The sequence below is a fragment of the Tachyglossus aculeatus genome, chromosome 16, assembly GCF_015852505.1.
Source record: "Tachyglossus aculeatus isolate mTacAcu1 chromosome 16, mTacAcu1.pri, whole genome shotgun sequence".
NCBI lineage: Eukaryota > Metazoa > Chordata > Mammalia > Monotremata > Tachyglossidae > Tachyglossus > Tachyglossus aculeatus.
Window position 1 is genome coordinate 4,093,850 of NC_052081.1, and position 16,589 is coordinate 4,110,438.

At 53.5% G+C, this 16,589-nt stretch overlaps 1 protein-coding gene across 1 annotated transcript; it reads left to right on the top strand.

Annotated features, from left to right (window-relative positions):
* The first annotated feature begins 940 nt into the window (after window positions 1-940).
* MGST3 (microsomal glutathione S-transferase 3) lies at window positions 941-16,317 on the top strand. The gene is made up of 6 exons (XM_038758120.1): window positions 941-981; window positions 13,276-13,399; window positions 14,155-14,228; window positions 14,638-14,695; window positions 15,930-16,002; window positions 16,094-16,317. Exons 2-6 carry the CDS (start codon window positions 13,283-13,285, stop codon window positions 16,228-16,230), a joined length of 459 nt encoding a protein of 152 aa, XP_038614048.1. The 5' UTR covers window positions 941-981; window positions 13,276-13,282; the 3' UTR covers window positions 16,231-16,317.
* Window positions 16,318-16,589: the final 272 nt, after the last annotated feature.

Sequence of the window (16,589 nt, forward strand, 5' to 3'; positions counted from 1 at the left end):
ACTGTGTGCAGAGCACTGGACTAGGCGCTTAGAGCAGTTGATGACTTGGAGCCCCTTGTGGGAAAGGGAATGTATTCTTTCATTTATTCAATTGTATTTATTGTCTCCCCCTTCTAGACTGTGAGCCTGCTGTTGAGTAGGGACCGTCTCTATATGTTGCCAACTTGGACTTCCCAAGCGCTTAGTACAGTGCTCTGCACAGGGTAGGCGCTCAATAAATACGACTGGATGGATGGATGGATGGATGGATGGATGGATGGATGGATGGATGAATGAATGAATGAATGAATGGGGCGTGGCGTCGTGGAGCGGTCGGGCTCCCGAGGAGGGGGCGCCCCCTCGTGGACGAGGCGTGGGGCTCCGAGTGGGCGTGGCCTCGTGAAGGGGGCGGGGCCTGGGGAAGGGCTCTGATTGGGCGTGGCCTCGTGGAGTGGGCGGGGCCTCGGAGAGTGGGCGGGGGCTCCGATTAGGGCGTGGCCTGGTGAAGGCAGGAGCTCTGGAAAGAGGGGCGTGGCCTCGGGGGAAGGGCTCCGATTGGGCGTGGCGTGGTGGAGGGGCGGGGCGGGGCTACCGAGAAAATGGGCGTGGTCTCGGGAAGGACGCCGATTGGTGCGTGGCCTGGTGATGGGGCGGGGCTTCGGCGAAGGTGGGCGTGGCCTCGGGGAAGGGCTCTGGTCGGGGCGTGGCTTTGTGTGGGGGTGTGGCTTCGGAGAGAGGGGCGTATCCTCGGGGGAGCGCTCCGATTGGGCGTGGGTGGTGGAGGGGGCGGGGCTTCGGAGGCCGAGAGGGGCGTGTCCTCGGGGCAGGGCTCTGATTGGGGCGGGGCGTGGTGAGGGGGCGGGGCTTCGGACACCGAAAGGGGCGGGGCCTCGGGGCCGCAGGCACACCGACACACAGGAGAGACACGGACAGGCACACAGACACACACACACACACACACACGCAGACAGACAGACAGACAGACCCAGACGTCGCGAGCCGGTAAGTGTCCGCCCCCCGGGACCCCCGGGCCCCCCGGGCCCCCCGCCCCGGCCCCCGGAGGCTTCGGAGGGTGGGCCCCGGGAGGGCCCCAAACACTCCCCGGGAAATGGAACGACAGAGCATAAAGAACTACCCAAAAATAAGCCATCTCCTCCTCCTCCTCCTCCTCCTCCTCCTCCCACCCGACTAAGCAAGCCTTACTCCCTAATCCAACATCGGATGAGAAGGCCTTGCCCACCCCAGCCCGGCCCGGCCCACTCCTAGCCCACCCCTTGCCCACCCCTGCCCTGCCCACCCTTGCCCACCCCTGCCCTGCCCACCCCTTGCCCACCCCTGCCCTGCCCACCCCCAGCCCACCCCTGCCCTGCCCACCCTTGCCCAACCCTGCCCTGCCCACCCTTGCCCACCGCTGCCCTGTCCACCCCTGCCCTGCCCACCCCTAGCCCACCCCTGCCCTGCCCACTCCTGCCCACCCCTGCCCTGCCCACCCCCTGCCCACCCCTGCCCTGCCCACCCCCAGCCCACCCCTGCTCTGCCCACCCTTACCCACCCCTGCCCTGCCCACCCTTTCCCACCCCTGCCCTGCCCCCCCTGCTCTGCCCACCCTTGCCCACCCCTTCCCTGCCCACCCTTTCCCACCCCTGCCCAGCCCACCCTTGCCCACCCCTGCTCTGCCCAACTTTGCCCACCCCTGCTCTGCCCACCCTTGCCCACCCCTGCTCTGCTCACCCATGCCCACCCCTGCCCTGCCCACCCCTAGCCCCCCTGCCCCGCCCTGCCCACCCTCACAAAACCCGTTCATCAGCCCCTCCCTGCTGTCCTTTTCGGAACCATTTCGTGATGCCCGGCTGCTTTCGGTTTCTTATTCCCTTCCCCCCAAATCGTCACAGTTACTAATAATCACGATGTTGGAATCTGCCAAGCGCTTACCCTGTGCCAGGCCCTGTACTAAGCGCTGGGGTTCATACAAGGCAGTCAGGTCGGACACAAGTCCCCATCCCCCGTGGGGCTCAGGGTCCCCGTCCCCATTTTCCAGCTGAGGGAACCGAGGCCCAGAGAAACGAAGAAGTGACTTGCCCAAGGTCACACAGCGGATAAGTGGCAGAGCCGGGATTAATAATAGTAATTTTGGTATTTGTTAAGCGCTTATTATGTGCCAGGCACTGTTCTAAGCGCAGGGGGAGATGCAAGGTGATCAGATTGTTCCACAGGGGGCTCACAGTCTTCATCCCCATTTTCCAGCTGAGGGAACTGAGGCCCAGAGAAACAAAGTGACTTGCCCAAGGTCACACAGCGGATAAGTGGCAAAGCTGGGATTAATATTTATCCCATCCATCCATTAATATCTATTTATTTATTTATTTTATTTGTACATATCTATTCTATTTATTTTATTTTGTTAGTATGTTTGGTTTTGTTCTCTGTCTCCCCCTTTTAGACTGTGAGCCCACTGTTGGGTAGGGACTGTCTCTATATGTTGCCAACTTGTCCTTCCCAAGCGCTTAGTACAGTGCTCTGCACACAGTAAGCGCTCAATAAATACGATTGATGATGATTAATAATAATAATTTTGGTATTTGTTAGGCGCTTACTGTGTGCCAAGCACTGTTCTAAGCTCTGGGGGGGATACGAGGTGATCAGGTTGTCCCACAGGGGGTTCACAGTCTTCATCCCCATTTTCCAGATGAGGGAACTGAGGCTCAAAGAAGTGACTTGCCCAAGTCACACAGCTGAGTGACGGAGCCGGGATTCGAACCCATGACCACTGACTCCCAAGCCCACACGCTTTCCAGCGAGCCAAGCTGCTTCCCTGGATTAGAACCCATGACCTTCTGCCTCGCAGGCCAAGGGTTTCAGCCACCCCACCGGGCTTGCAAACCAGATGTGCGTGGGCCCGGAGTGTCTTTCCCCATTCATTCAATCGTATTTATTGAGCGCTTACTGTGTGCAGAGCACTGTACTAAACGCTTTCCCCATGGATTGTGTCTGCTCTCCCTCCACATCGTTTTATCTTCCTTTGGTTAACGGTGTTTGTGAGGCACTCCCTAGGCGCCAGGCACTGTACTAAGCGCTGGGGAGGATGCAAGGCGATCAGGTTGTCCCCCGTGGGGCCCACGGTCTTCTTCATCCCCGTTTTACAGGTGAGGGAACCGAGGCCCAAGTGAGGTGATTTGCCCAAGGTCACGCAGCTGACAAGGGGCGGAGCGGGATTAGAACCCATGACCCTCCGACGCCCGGGCTCGACCCACTCGGCCACGCTGTTTGTGGAGTAGAAAGTGCCTCTATGGCGCGCTTCTTATAAATTCAAGGAAACAGGCCAGTTGTCAGAAATGGATTCTTATTCCATCTCCCCAGAGCCGTAAATCAATCAATCGTATTTATTGAGCGCTTACTGTGTGCAGAGCACTGGACTAAGTGATCAAACCTGGAGGTCCCACCTTCCAGTGCTTGGCACATAGTAAGCGCTTAACAAATACCACTATTATTATCGGTAGTGGTAGTAATAATTAACTATGGCTCAGTGGAAAGAGTATGAGCTTTGGAGTCAGAGGTCATGGGTTCAAATCCCAGCTCCGCCACTTGTTGGCTGGGTGACTTTGGGTAGGGACCGTCTCTATATGTTGCCAACTTGTGCTTCCCAAGCGCTTAGTACAGTGCTCTGCACACAGTAAGCGCTCAATAAATACGATTGAATGAATGAATGAATGAATGAACTTCTCTGGGCCTCAGTGACCTCATCTGGAAAATGGGGATGAAGACTGTGAGCCCCCCCCGTGGGACAACCCGATCACCTTGCAACCTCTCCAGCGCTTAGAACAGTGCTTTGCACATAGTAAGCGCTTAATAAATGCCATCACTATCATTATTAACAAACAGTATATTGAAAAACTGACTGCTCTGTGCCACAGTTTCCTCAACTGTAAAATGGGGATTCAATCAAGCAATCGTATTTATTGAGCGCTTACTATGTGCAGAGCACTGTACTGAGCGCTGTAATTGATTCATTGATTGTAATTGATTCATCAATCATTGTAATTGATTCAGTAACTGTTCTCCCTCCTTTTTGGACTGTGAGCCCCATGAGGGACAAGGGACTGTGGCCCACGTGATGAACTGGTATTTACCCCAGCGCTTAGACTGGTGTTTGACACGTAGTAAGTGCTTAACAAATACCATTAAAAAAATAATAATAATGCAGGACCTCCGGGTGGAATGTCCGGCCTGTTCATCCGCAAAGACGCTCCACTCGCTTTCCAGTTGTTTTTTTTAACCCGCTGGCCCAAAGCCGGGAAATTCTTGATGGCGAGGGGGAGTTAAAAGGGAGCAACTTCTCGCTGGCCTCTCCCCCTTTTCGCAATCCGTGTTTCCTTGTGTGTACAAGTGTGTTCTCTGGGGACTGTCCCCACCAAAACGGGGCAGGATCCGAGAGGGAACGGCCACTGTCTTTTTTTTGTCTTTTTTTCTTACGGTATCTGTTCGTTCATTCATTCATTCAATCGTATTTATTGAGCGCTTACTGTGTGCAGAGCACTGGACTAAGGTCTAGAATCAATCAATCAGTCAGTCGTATTTATTGAGCGCTTACTGTGTGCAGAGCACTGGACTGAGCACTTGGGAAGTCCAAGTTGTAACATATAGAGACGGTCCCCACCCAACAGCGGGCTCACAGTCTAGAATCAATCAATCAATCCTCAATCGTATTTATTGAGCGCTTACTGTGTGCAGAGCACTGGACTAAGCGCTTGGGAAGTCCAAGTTGGCAACATCTAGAGACGGTCCCCACCTAACAGTAGGCTCACAGTCTAGAATCAATCAATCAATCGTATTTATTGAGCGCTTACTGTGTGCAGAGCACTGGACTAAGCGCTTGGGAAGTCCAAGTTGGCAACATAGAGAGACGGTCCCTACCCAACAGCGGGCTCACAGTCTAGAATAAATCAATCAATCGTATTTATTGAGCGCTTACTGTGTGCAGAGCACTGGACTAAGCGCTTGGGAAGTCCAAGTTGGCAACATCTAGAGACGGTCCCCACCCAACAGTGGGCTCACAGTCTAGAATCAATCAATCAATCAATCGTATTTATTGAGCGCTTACTGTGTGCAGAGCACTGGACTAAGCGCTTGGGAAGTCCAAGTTGGCAACATCTAGAGATGGTCCCTACCCAACAGTGGGCTAACAGTCTAGAAGGGAGAGACAGAGAACAAAACAAAACAGATTAACAAAATAAATAGAATAAATAGGTACAAATAAAATAAATAATAGTAAATAAATAGAGTAAGCACTTAAGTAATAGTAATAGTTAAGCGCTTATGATGTGCCCAACCCCGTTCTAAGCGCTGGGGTAGGTACGGATCAATAACGTCGGACCCCGTCCCGTGAGGGGCTCGCAGGCGAAGTGGGAGGGAGACCATCATCATCATCAATCGTATTTATTGAGCGCTTACTATGTGCAGAGCACTGTACTAAGCGCTTGGGAAGTACAAATTGGCAACATATAGAGACAGTCCCTACCCAACAGTGGGCTCACAGTCTAAAATGGGGAGACAGAGAACAAAACCAAACATACTAACAAAATAAATAGAATAGATATGTACAAGTAAAATAAATAGAGTAATAAATATGTACAAACATATATACATATATACAGGTGCTGTGGGGAAGGGAAGGAGGTAAGATTGGGGGGGATGGAGAGGGGGACGAGGGGGAGAGGAAGGAAGGGGCTCAGTGTGGGAAGGCCTCCTGGAGGAGGTGAGCTCTCAGCAGGGCCTTGAAGGGAGGAAGAGAGCGAGCTTGGCAGATGGGCAGAGGGAGGCCATTCCAGGCCCAGGGGATGATGTGAGACCAGGGATTGAATCCCCATTTTCTAGTTGAGGAAACCAAGGCACAGGGAAGCCGAGTGGTTGGCCAAGGGTCACACAGCAGATAAGTGGCGGAATTGGAACCCAGGCCTTCTGACTCCCGGGCCTGGGCTCTTTCCTGTAGGCCATGCTGCTTCTCCCTTGGCGGGATAAAGCAGAGCGATCCAAACTTCGGGAGCTCCTCCCGATCCCCGAGGCAGCGCAAAGGAGGCCAGAGGGCCCCGTGACTCACTCCCAGTTCTCCCTCCTCTCCCTCTCAGTTTTTATTTTTTATGGCATCCATCAATAATACTTGTAGGCTTCGTTAAGCATTTACTACGTGCCAGCCCCCGTGCCAAGGGCTGGGGCTCATTTGAGCAACTCGGGTTGGACACGGTCCCTGTCCCACGTGGGGCCCACAGTCTTAATCCCCATTTTGCAGATGAGGTCACTGAGGCCCAGAGAAGTGAAGTGACTCGCCCAAGATCACGCGGCTGACAAACGGCAGAGTCAGGATTAGAACCCAGGCCCGGGCTCTATCCAGGAGGCCATGCTGCATCTCGTGCTGTTAAGCGTTTATTATGTGCCAGGAACTCCCAGTGCTGGGGGTGAGAATAATAATAATAATAATAATAATAATAATAATAATGGTTTTTGTTAAGCGTTTACTATGTGCAAAGCACCGTTCTAGGCGCTGGGGGGATACAAGGTGATCAGGTTGTCCCATGTGGGGCTTACAGTCGTCATCCCCATTTTACAGATGAGGGAACTGAGGCACAGAGAAGTTAAATGACTTGCCCAAAGTCACACAGCTGACAATTGGCGGAGCCGGGATTTGAACCCATGACCTCTGACTCCAAAGCCCGGGCTCTTTCCACTGAGCCATGCTGCTTCTATAAGAATAATAATAACAATAATAATAATAACAATAATAATAATAATAATAATAATAATAATGGTATTTGTTAAGCGCTTACCATGTGCCAAGTACTGTACTAAGCCCTGGAGTGAATACAATCCCGCCTCTGCCAAATGTCTGCCATGTGACCTTGGACAAGCCACGTAGCTTCTCTGTGCCTCAGTTAACTCATCTATAAAATGGGGATTAAAAGTGTGAGCCCCACATGGGACGATCTGATTACCCTGTGTCTACCCCAGCGCTTAGAACAGTGCTTGGCGCATAGTAAGCGCTTAACAAATACCGTAATTATTATTAGTAGTAGGATAAGACTGTGAGCCCCATGTGGGACAACCTGATTGCCTTGTATTCCCCCCCAGCGCTTAGAACAGACTGAGTCCCCTCCTTCCTCTCCCCCTCCTCCCCCTCCCCACAGCACCTGTATATATGTATATATGTTTGTACGGATTTATTACTCTATTTATTTTATTTGTACATATTTATTCTATTTATTTTATTTTGTTAATATGTTTTGTTTCATTCTCTGTCTCCCCCTTCTAGACTGTGAGCCCACTGTTGGGTAGGGACCGTCTCTATATGGTGCCAACTTGTACTTCCCAAGCGCTTAGTACAGTGCTCTGCACACAGTAAGCGCTCAATAAATACGATTGAATGAATGAAAGAACAGTGCTAGGCACATAGTAAGCGCTTAACAAATGCCATCATTATTGTTATTATTATTATAATTGGGGTGGATACAGTCCCTGTCCCACGTAGGGCTCAGTGTTAATCCCCATTTTACAAATGAGGTAACGAAGGCCCAGTGAAGTGACTTAACCAAGGTCACAAAGAAGACAGATGGCAGAGGCGGAATTGGAACCCAGGTCCTTCTTACTCCCAGGCCCGGGCTCTAACCACGAGGCCACACTGCTTGTCCCCCTAATGCAATGAGAATTTACATCAGCGTGGCTCAGTGGAAAGAGCCCGGGCTTTGGAGTCAGAGGTCATGGGTTCAAATCCCGGCTCCGCCACTTGTCAGCTGTGTGACTTCGGGCACACTAAGTCACTTCACTTCTCTGGGCCTCAGTTCCCTCATCTGGAAAATGGGGATTAAGACTGTGAGCCCCCCGTGGGACAACCTGATCACCTTGTAACCTCCCCAGCGCCTAGAACAGTGCTTTGCACATAGCCCCCTTTTTCCTCTTCTCCCCCTCATCCCCCCGCCCTAGCTCCTTCCCCTCCCCACAGCACCTGTAGATATGTATATATGTTTGTACATATTTATTACTCTGTTTATTTATTTATTTTATTTGTACATATTTATTCTATTTATTTTATTTTGTTAATATGTTTTGTTCTCCGTCTCCCCCTTCTAGACTGTGAGCCCACTGTTGGGTAGGGACTGTCTCTAGATGTTGCCAATCTGTACTTCCCAAGCGCTTAGTCCAGTGCTCTGCACACAGTAAGCGCTCAATAAATACGATTGATTGATTAATAGTAAGCGCTTAACAAATACCATCATTATTATTATTATTAAGTGGCGGAGCTGTGGGATTCGAACCCATGACCTCTGACTCCCAAGCCCGGGCTCTTTCCACTGAGCCCCGCTGCTTCCCCAGTGGTAGGCCGGGAGGCCCTCTCCTCCTGTCGGACCGTTCTGGTCGGGGTGGGCTGAATCCTGGGGGTCCTGGGGGTTTATCTCATGAAGCAGTGTGGCTCAGTGGAAAGAGCCCGGGCTTTGGAGTCAGAGTTCATGGGTTCGAATCCCGGCTCCGCCAATTGTCAGCTGTGTGACTTTGGGCAAGTCACTTAACTTCTCTGTGCCTCAGTTACCTCATCTGTAAAATGGGGATTAAGACTGTGAGTCCCCCGTGGGACAACCTGATCATCATCATCAATCGTATTTATTGAGCGCTTACTATTGTGCAGGGCACTGTACTAAGCGCTTGGGAAGTACAAATTGGCAACATATAGAGACAGTCCCTACCCAACAGTGGGCTCACAGTCTAAAAGGGGGAGACAGAGACAAAACCAAACATACTAACAAAATAAAATAAATAGAATAGATAGGTACAAGTAAAATAAATAGAGTAATAAATATGTAAAACATATATACATGTATACAGGTGCTGTGCGGAATGGAAGGAGGTAAGATGGGGGGGATGGAGAGGGGGACGAGGGGGAGAGGAAGGAAGGGGCTCAGTCTGGGAAGGCCTCCTGGAGGAGGTGAGCTCTCAGTAGGGCCTTGAAGGGAGGGGGGATCACCTTGTGACCTCCCCAGCGCTTAGAACAGTGCTTTGCACATAGTAAGCGCTGAATAAATGCCATTATTATTATTATCTCTGGGGGGGATTATGAGCTTCCTGGGTGCCAAAGCACTGTGCCAAGCGCTAGGGTAGACGGAAGGGGATCGGCTCCGGCTGGGCCCGGACTTTATCTCTGCCCTCCTGGCAGCAAACTGACTCCGGCCCGCCGGCCCTAATCGAAATCCAGATGGTCCAGGTGTGAGTGTGTGTTTCTGATGAGGCAGAGAGATGGACAGAGACAGAGGGTGACAGAACCCAGGCCAGCAGGTCTTCTAGGATGGGCAGCCAGGCTGTGCCATCCCCCCACTTCATTCATTTATTCATCATTCATTCATTCAATCGTATTTATTGAGCGCTTACTGTGTGCAGGGCACTGGACTAAGCGCTTGGGAAGTCCAAGTTGGCAACATATAGAGACGGTCCCTACCCAACAGCGGGCTCACAGGCTAGAAGGGGCTGACAACAAAACAAAACATATAAACCAAATAAAATAAATAGAATAAATATGTACAAGTAAAATATAGAGTAATAAATATGTACGAACATATATTCATTCATTCATTCGTATTTATTGAGCGCTTACTGTGTGCGGAGCACTGGACTAAGCGCTTGGGAAGTCCAAGTTGGCAATATATAGAGACGGTCCCTACCCAACAGCGGGCTCACAGTCTAGAAGGGGCAGACAACAAAACAAAACATATAAACCAAATGAAATAGAGTAAATACGTACAAGTAAAATATAGAGTAATAAATATGTATGAGCATATATTCATTCATTCATTCATTCGTATTTATTGAGCGCTTACTGTGTGCAGAGCACTGGACTAAGCGCTTGAGAAGTCCAAGTTGGCAACATATAGAGACGGTCCCTACCCAACAGCGGGCTCACAGTCTAGAAGGGGGAGACAGACAACAAAACATATTAACAAAATAAAATAAACAGAATAAATATGTACAGGTAAAATCAATCAATAAATAGAGTAATAAATATGTACAAACATATATACATATATACAGGTGATATACATATTACAGCGCCAGGCCCATAGGAAGCGCCTAACAAATGCCATGATGATTATTATTAGTAATAAATAATCACAATTATTATTACTTAAACCTTCTCTTACAACTGCAGGCATATCCCAGACTCCCCCTCCCCCCACACACACCTCCCACAGGGGAGGGAAACTGAGGCCCGCTCACCGACTTCGCAGACACCACGCACTACGATGAAAGGACTCAAATGCCCATTAGAGCAGAAGCTCCCTGGGGGGCTGAGCAACGGGTCACTTATTTCCCAAGAGCTTAGTACAGCGCCCTGCCCCCAGTGAGTGCTCAGTACATAGGCAATAACGCTGCGGTGGACACCAGCCGGGGGCTTATTACTCGCAAGAGGCGCAGGCATGAGAAGGAAGTTTCTGCGCTGGAATTAATCACAGTAATGATAATAACTGTGGTATTTAGGCATGAACTATGGGCCAGACACTGCGCTAACCACTGGGGTAAATATACTTTCATCAGGTTGGACACAATCCCTGTTTCATGTGGGGCTTCCCAGTCTGGGAAGGAGAACGGGTCTTGAATCCCCATTTTACAGATGAGGGAACTGAGGCACAGAAGGACCTGGGTTCTAATGAGAAGCAGCGTGGCTCAGTGGAAAGAGCCCGGGCTTTGGAGTCAGAGGTCATGGGTTCAAACCCTGGCTCCGCCAACTGTCAGCTGTGTGACTCTGGGCAAGTCACTTCACTTCTCTGTTCCCTCATCTGGAAAATGGGGATTAAGATTGTGAGCCCTCTGTGGGACAACCTGATCACCTTGTAACTTCCCCAGCGCTTAGGACAGTGCTTTGCACATAGTAAGCACTTAATAAACACCATTATTATTAATGCCAGGTCTGCCCCATGTCTGCTGGGTGACCTTGGGCAAGTCACTTCACCTCTTTGGGCCTCAGTTCCCTCATCTGTGAAACAGGGATTAAGACTGTGAGCCCCATGAAGGACACGGACTACATCCAAATTGATTAGCTTGTATCTACCCCGGCGCTTAGAACAGTGCTTGACACATAGTAAATACTTAATACCATCATCATCATCAGTATTATATTAATCTCTGTTCCCTCCTTCAGACTGTAAGCTCTTTATGGGCAGGGAATGTGTCTGCTAAATTCTGTTGTATCGTCCTCTCAAGCGCTTAGTACAGTGCTCTGAACAAGCAGCGTGGCTCAGTGGAAAGAGCGCGGGCTTGGGAGTCAGAGGTCATGGGTTCTAATCCCGACTCCGCCACTTATCAGCCTTGCAACTTTGGGCAAGGCACTTCCCTTCTCTGTGCCTCAGTTACCTCATCTGGAAAATGGGGATGAAGACCATGAGCCCCACGTGGGACGACCTGATTACCTTGTATCTCCCACAGCGCTTCGAACAGTGCTTGGCACGTAGTAAGTGCTTAACAGATACCAAAATTATCATTCCATGCGCAATAAATTCCACTGATTGATGGATTGATTGGCTGAGCCCTGGTCAGTTCTGTGGCTGGCCCAGGGGCTAATACTTGAGCCTTTATTTTCTGTGAATAATAATAGCGGTATTTATTAAGCGCTTACTACGTGTCAGGCAATGTACTGAGCGCTGGGGTAGATACAAACAAATCAGGTTGGACACGGTCCCCGTCCCCCGGGGAGCTCACAGTCTCAATCCCCATTTTACAGATGAGGGAACGGAGGCCCAGAGAAGTGAGGTGACTGGCCCAAAGTCACACAGCAGACAAAGCTCACCTCCTCCAGGAGGCCTTCCCAGACTGAGCCCCCTCCTTCCTCTCCCCCTCCCCATCCTCCCGCCTTACCTCCTTCCCCTCCCCACAACACCTGTATATATGTTTGAACATATTATTTACTCTATTTTACTTGTACATATTTACTATTCTATTTATATTATTTTGTTACTATGTTTTGTTTTGTTGTCTGTCTCCCCTTTCGAGACCGTGAGCCCGCTGTTGGGTAGGGACCGTCTCTAGATGTTGCCAACTTGGACCTCCCAAGCGCTTAGTACAGTGCTCTGCACACAGTAAGCGCTCAATAAATACGATGGAATGAATGAAATGGCAGAGTCGGGATTAAGGAGGCCCAGGCTGTGCCCGCCCATCTCTCCCCGATGCATTTCTCCAAACTCTTCCCGCTGGCACCCAAGCGGCTATTCCCCACGGCAGCTCCACATCACCGGGAGGTGACCCGCATCCCATTGCCATGGTGACTGTCGCCATGGCGAGCTTAGTACCACCAATTCCCCCCGGGGGATTCTCCTTACAAGAAACAGCATGGCTTTGTGAAAAGAGCCTGGGCCTCGGAGTCAGGGGACCTGGGTTCTAATCCTGCCTCTGCCGTGTGACCTTGGGTAAGTCGCTTCACTCCTCTGCGCCTCAGTTCCCAGGGGAATTCAGAACCTGATGTTTTGTGGTGGGGGTTTTACGGGATTGCCAGGCACTGTACTAAGCGCTGGGGTAGATACAAGATAAGCAGCGTGGCCCAGTGGAAAGGTCAGAGTTCATGGGTTCAAATCCCGGCTCCGCCAATTGTCAGCTGTGTGACTTTGGGCAGGTCACTTCTCTGGGCCTCAGTTCCCTCATCTGTAAAATGGGGATGAAGACTGTGAGCCCCCCGTAGGACAATCTGATCACCTTGTAACCTCCCCGGCGCTTAGGACAGTGCTTTGCACATAGTAAGTGCTTAATAAATGCCATCATTATTAATGGGGTTGGACTGTGTCCCACATGGGGCCAATCAATCAATCAATCGTATTTATTGAGCGCTTACTTTGTGCAGAGCACTGTACTAAGCGCTTGGGAAGTACAAGTTGGCAACATATAGAGACAGTCCCTACCCAACAGTGCCGAGGCATGGAGAAGTGACTTGCCCAGGGTCACACAGTGAACAAGGGGCAGAGTTGGAATTAGAACCCAAGTCCTCTGATTCCCAGGTCCGGGGTATTTCCACTAGGCTACGCTCTCCTCCTTCCTACTTAGCCTGTGAGCGCCATGGTGGGAGACCAGGGCCCCGACAAGTCATCGAACCTCTCTCTGAGACTCAGTTTCCTCATCTAGAAAATGGGTGGGTAAGGTCCCTGCGCCCCTTCCCCCCCGTCCCAGGGAGACTGTGAGGGCCAAATTCGATGGCCGGCGTGAAAGCGGGCGACAAAACTGTGGGGTCGTGTCTGCCGAGCACCCACCCTGACGCGTTGTTTCTTCTCCTCTTCCCCCCAGGGCTGGGATGGGGGTCCTCTCTAAGGAATATGGCCTCGTGGTCCTCACCGGGGCCGCCAGCTTCATCATGGTGGCTCACCTGGCCGTGAACGTGGCCAAGGCCCGCAAGAAGTACAAGGTGGAGGTGAGCGTGTCGCCGATGCCCCAGTCCCCCGTCCTGCCCGCGACGGGGTGGTCGCCGTCATAGAGGGGGCCGGGCAGAGCTAGGCCCCAGCCCCAGGAGCAGAGGGAAAGAGCGGAGGCCGGATGAGGAGGGACGGGAGAGGCCCTGTGAGGACACGAGGCGGGTGGGGCGGGGAGGGGTGGCCGGCATCCAATCGGGGCCGGTGGCCCCTCGCCGTCGCTGGCCCGTGGGCCCTGAGGAGGGCCGGAGAACCCGTGGGGCGAGGCGGAGCGTGCCAGGGCGGGAAACACTCGGTGGGGCAAGGGGGCTGTCGGAGGCTTGGCTCCAGGGTGGGCCCGAGGCCTTTTTGGGAAACGGTCACCGAGAGCGAGCGATGGACCGGCCAGGACGCTGTGTCCGCCCGGGCCTGGGCCCGAGGGGTCCCCGGGGGAGGGGAGGAAGCAGACCGAGCCAGGGCGGGGGCCTCCAGGATGCCCACGCCCCAGCCCCGGGCCTCGGGGATGCCAGGCTGAGAGGATGACTCAGGGTGAGTCACCCGCTGTGGGCCCACTGAGTCAACACGGCACAGCAGCCCCCCCCTCCACGAACCCCCCGTCCTGGGCCCGGAGCCGTGGGGGCCGCGGAGGCGGTGGCGGAGGCCTCGGGAGCAGGGGGTCAGGCTTGAGCACATGTGACCGAGAGGGGCCTGGAGGGATGCCCCCCTTCCCCAATCCCACTCCCCACGCCTTAACTGTGTGTGTCACGGTGTCCGGCAGTACCCCGTCATGTACAGCACCGACCCTGAGAACGGGCACATCTTCAACTGCATACAGCGAGCGCACCAGAACACGTGAGTCACGGAGGCGGGCGGGACGGTGGCCCCTTTCTTGACCCGGTCAGGCACCCCGGGAACGGGCAAAGCTTCTCCCCGCCAACCCTGAAGGGCCGAGCGCCTTCGGGTAGCCAGCCGGGGGGTGCCGGCCGGCCCGGCCGACGGGTGGGAGGCGGGTGGGGCCTTATCCGGGTGCTGGGTGGCCGGGCGGGGGGCTCCTCCGGATCCCTCCACCTAACACTCATTGGAACTGGGCCGTCCCCACCCCGGCCTGCCAGGGGAAGCTGGAAGCCAGCCCGACAGAGGGGCCCAGGGACTGGCATCCCGGGCCCCGTGTGATCTAGACTACCTTCCCCGGCTACCGGGCTTCTGGCCGGGTGCGGAGACCCCTCTAAACCTCCCCATGGGTGTTTCTCACGCGCTCCAGCCTGGAATCCTATCCCGCCTTCCTGTTCTTCCTCGCCGTCGGAGGCGTCTACTACCCGGTGAGTGGCCACACGGTTAGTGACGGGGCAGGGCCGGGGCTCTCCGGCCTCCCGGGCGGGCCCGGGCCCAGTGGCGTTTACTGAGCGCTTAGGGAGAGTCCAGTCTAATAGAGTCAGCAGACATGATCCCTGTCTTCAAGGAACCGCCCCATCTAATGGGGTTTCCATTCATGCCTGAAAGAAATTTATCGGGGCAACCCTGGTGGGCGAGGGGGCAGTGGAGCAGAATGCCAGGGGTGGGTGAGAAGTGAGGCGGCAAGGGGATGGGAGGAGGAGGCTGGGGGTTTCAGGGCAGATGACAAGGGAGGTGGGGAGGGGCCGGCCACAGGGGACTGACACGGATGGGGGCTGAGGGAGAAGCAGCAGGAAGCCACGTGGCCTCATGGATAGAGCCCAGGCCTGAGAGTCCGAAGGACCCGTGCTCCCATCCCGGCTCCGCCACTTAATAATAACAATAATGGCATTTATTAAGCGCTTACTATATGCAAAGCACTGTTCTAAGGGCTGAGGTTACAAGGTGATCAGGTTGTCCCACGGGGGGCTCACCGTCTTCATCCCCATTTTACAGATGAGGTCGCTGAGGCACAGTGAAGTGACTTGCCCAGAGCCCCCCAGCTGACAATTGGCGGAGCTGGGATTTGAACCCATGACCTCTGACTCCAAAGCCCGGGCTCTTTCCACTGAGCCGCGCTGCTTCTCTTCTTGTCTGCTGTGTGATCTTGGGCGAGTCACTTCACCTCTCTAGGCTTCAGTTCCCTCACCTGTAAAATGGGGATGAAGACGGTGAGCCCCGGGCGGGACAGGAACTGTGTCCAACCTAATTACCTTGTAGCCACCCCGGCGCTTAGTACGGTGCCTGGCATGTAGTAATCAATCAATCGTATTTATTGAGCGCTTACTATGTGCAGAGCACTGTACTAAGCGCTTGGGAAGTACAAATTGGCAACATCTAGAGACAGTCCCTACCCAACAGTGGGCTCACAGTCTAAAAGGGGGAGACAGAGGACAAAACCAAACTTACTAACAAAATAAAATAAATAGGATAGATATGTACAAGTAAACTAAATAGTAAGTGCCTAACAAATACCACAATTATTATTATTATTATTATGGGGCCGAAGCCCGCTGGTTCACCCAAAGGGCTGGAGGGGCCTTGGGGTTGAGGGTGGCGGAGGGCAAGGGGGCGGGGGGCTCCGGTCTAGTGGATAAACACCCCCATCCGCTCGCCTCCCAGCGCGTCGTCTCCGGCCTGGGCCTGACGTGGATCGTTGGACGGGAACTCTACGCCTACGGCTACTACACGGGAGGTGAGTGAGGGCGCCGTTCGGGATCGGGGGTCCCGGAAGGGCAGGAAGCCCCGCCGTCCCCGCTCACCGGGGCCCCTTTCTCCCTCCCCAGAGCCGGACAAGCGGCGCAGAGGAGCTCTGGGGTCCATAGCCCTCCTGGGCCTGGTGGGCACCAGCGTATGCGCCGCCTTCCAGCACCTGGGCTGGGTTCGCTCCGGCCTGGGCCACGGGGTCAAGTGCTGCCACTGAAGGACCGCCCGGGCAGGGCCCCGGCCTGCTCCCCCGGCCCCCCACCCAGAGAACAATAAACCCGTCTGGCTTCCGCCTCCTACCTTCCTCCGGGCTCTGTCTCTGCGTCCGTGTAGACGTGCCCGTCCCCACGGTGGGCTGCGGGTAGGACTACCAACCCTCTCGCCCTGGGCCGCTATACCCTGCCTGGGCTCCACTAGGGCCCGGGGGGTGGGCCCCGGTGGCGGCAGCCAACAGGCCGTCACCCACGTATCCCGGAAGAATCGACTGTATTTATTGAGCGCTTACTGTGGGCAGAGCTCTGTACTAAGTGCGAGGGAGAGGATAATATAATAACTGTTCGATTTAAGTGCTTACTA

Coding starts and splice junctions, on each gene's coding strand:
- MGST3 (XM_038758120.1), top strand. CDS start 13,283: ATGGGGGTCCTCTCTAAGGAATATGGCCTCGTGGTCCTCACCGGGGCC. Junction 13,400..14,154: donor GCAAGAAGTACAAGGTGGAG/GTGAGCGTGTCG, acceptor GGTGTCCGGCAG/TACCCCGTCATGTACAGCAC. Junction 16,003..16,093: donor CTACGGCTACTACACGGGAG/GTGAGTGAGGGC, acceptor CTCCCTCCCCAG/AGCCGGACAAGCGGCGCAGA.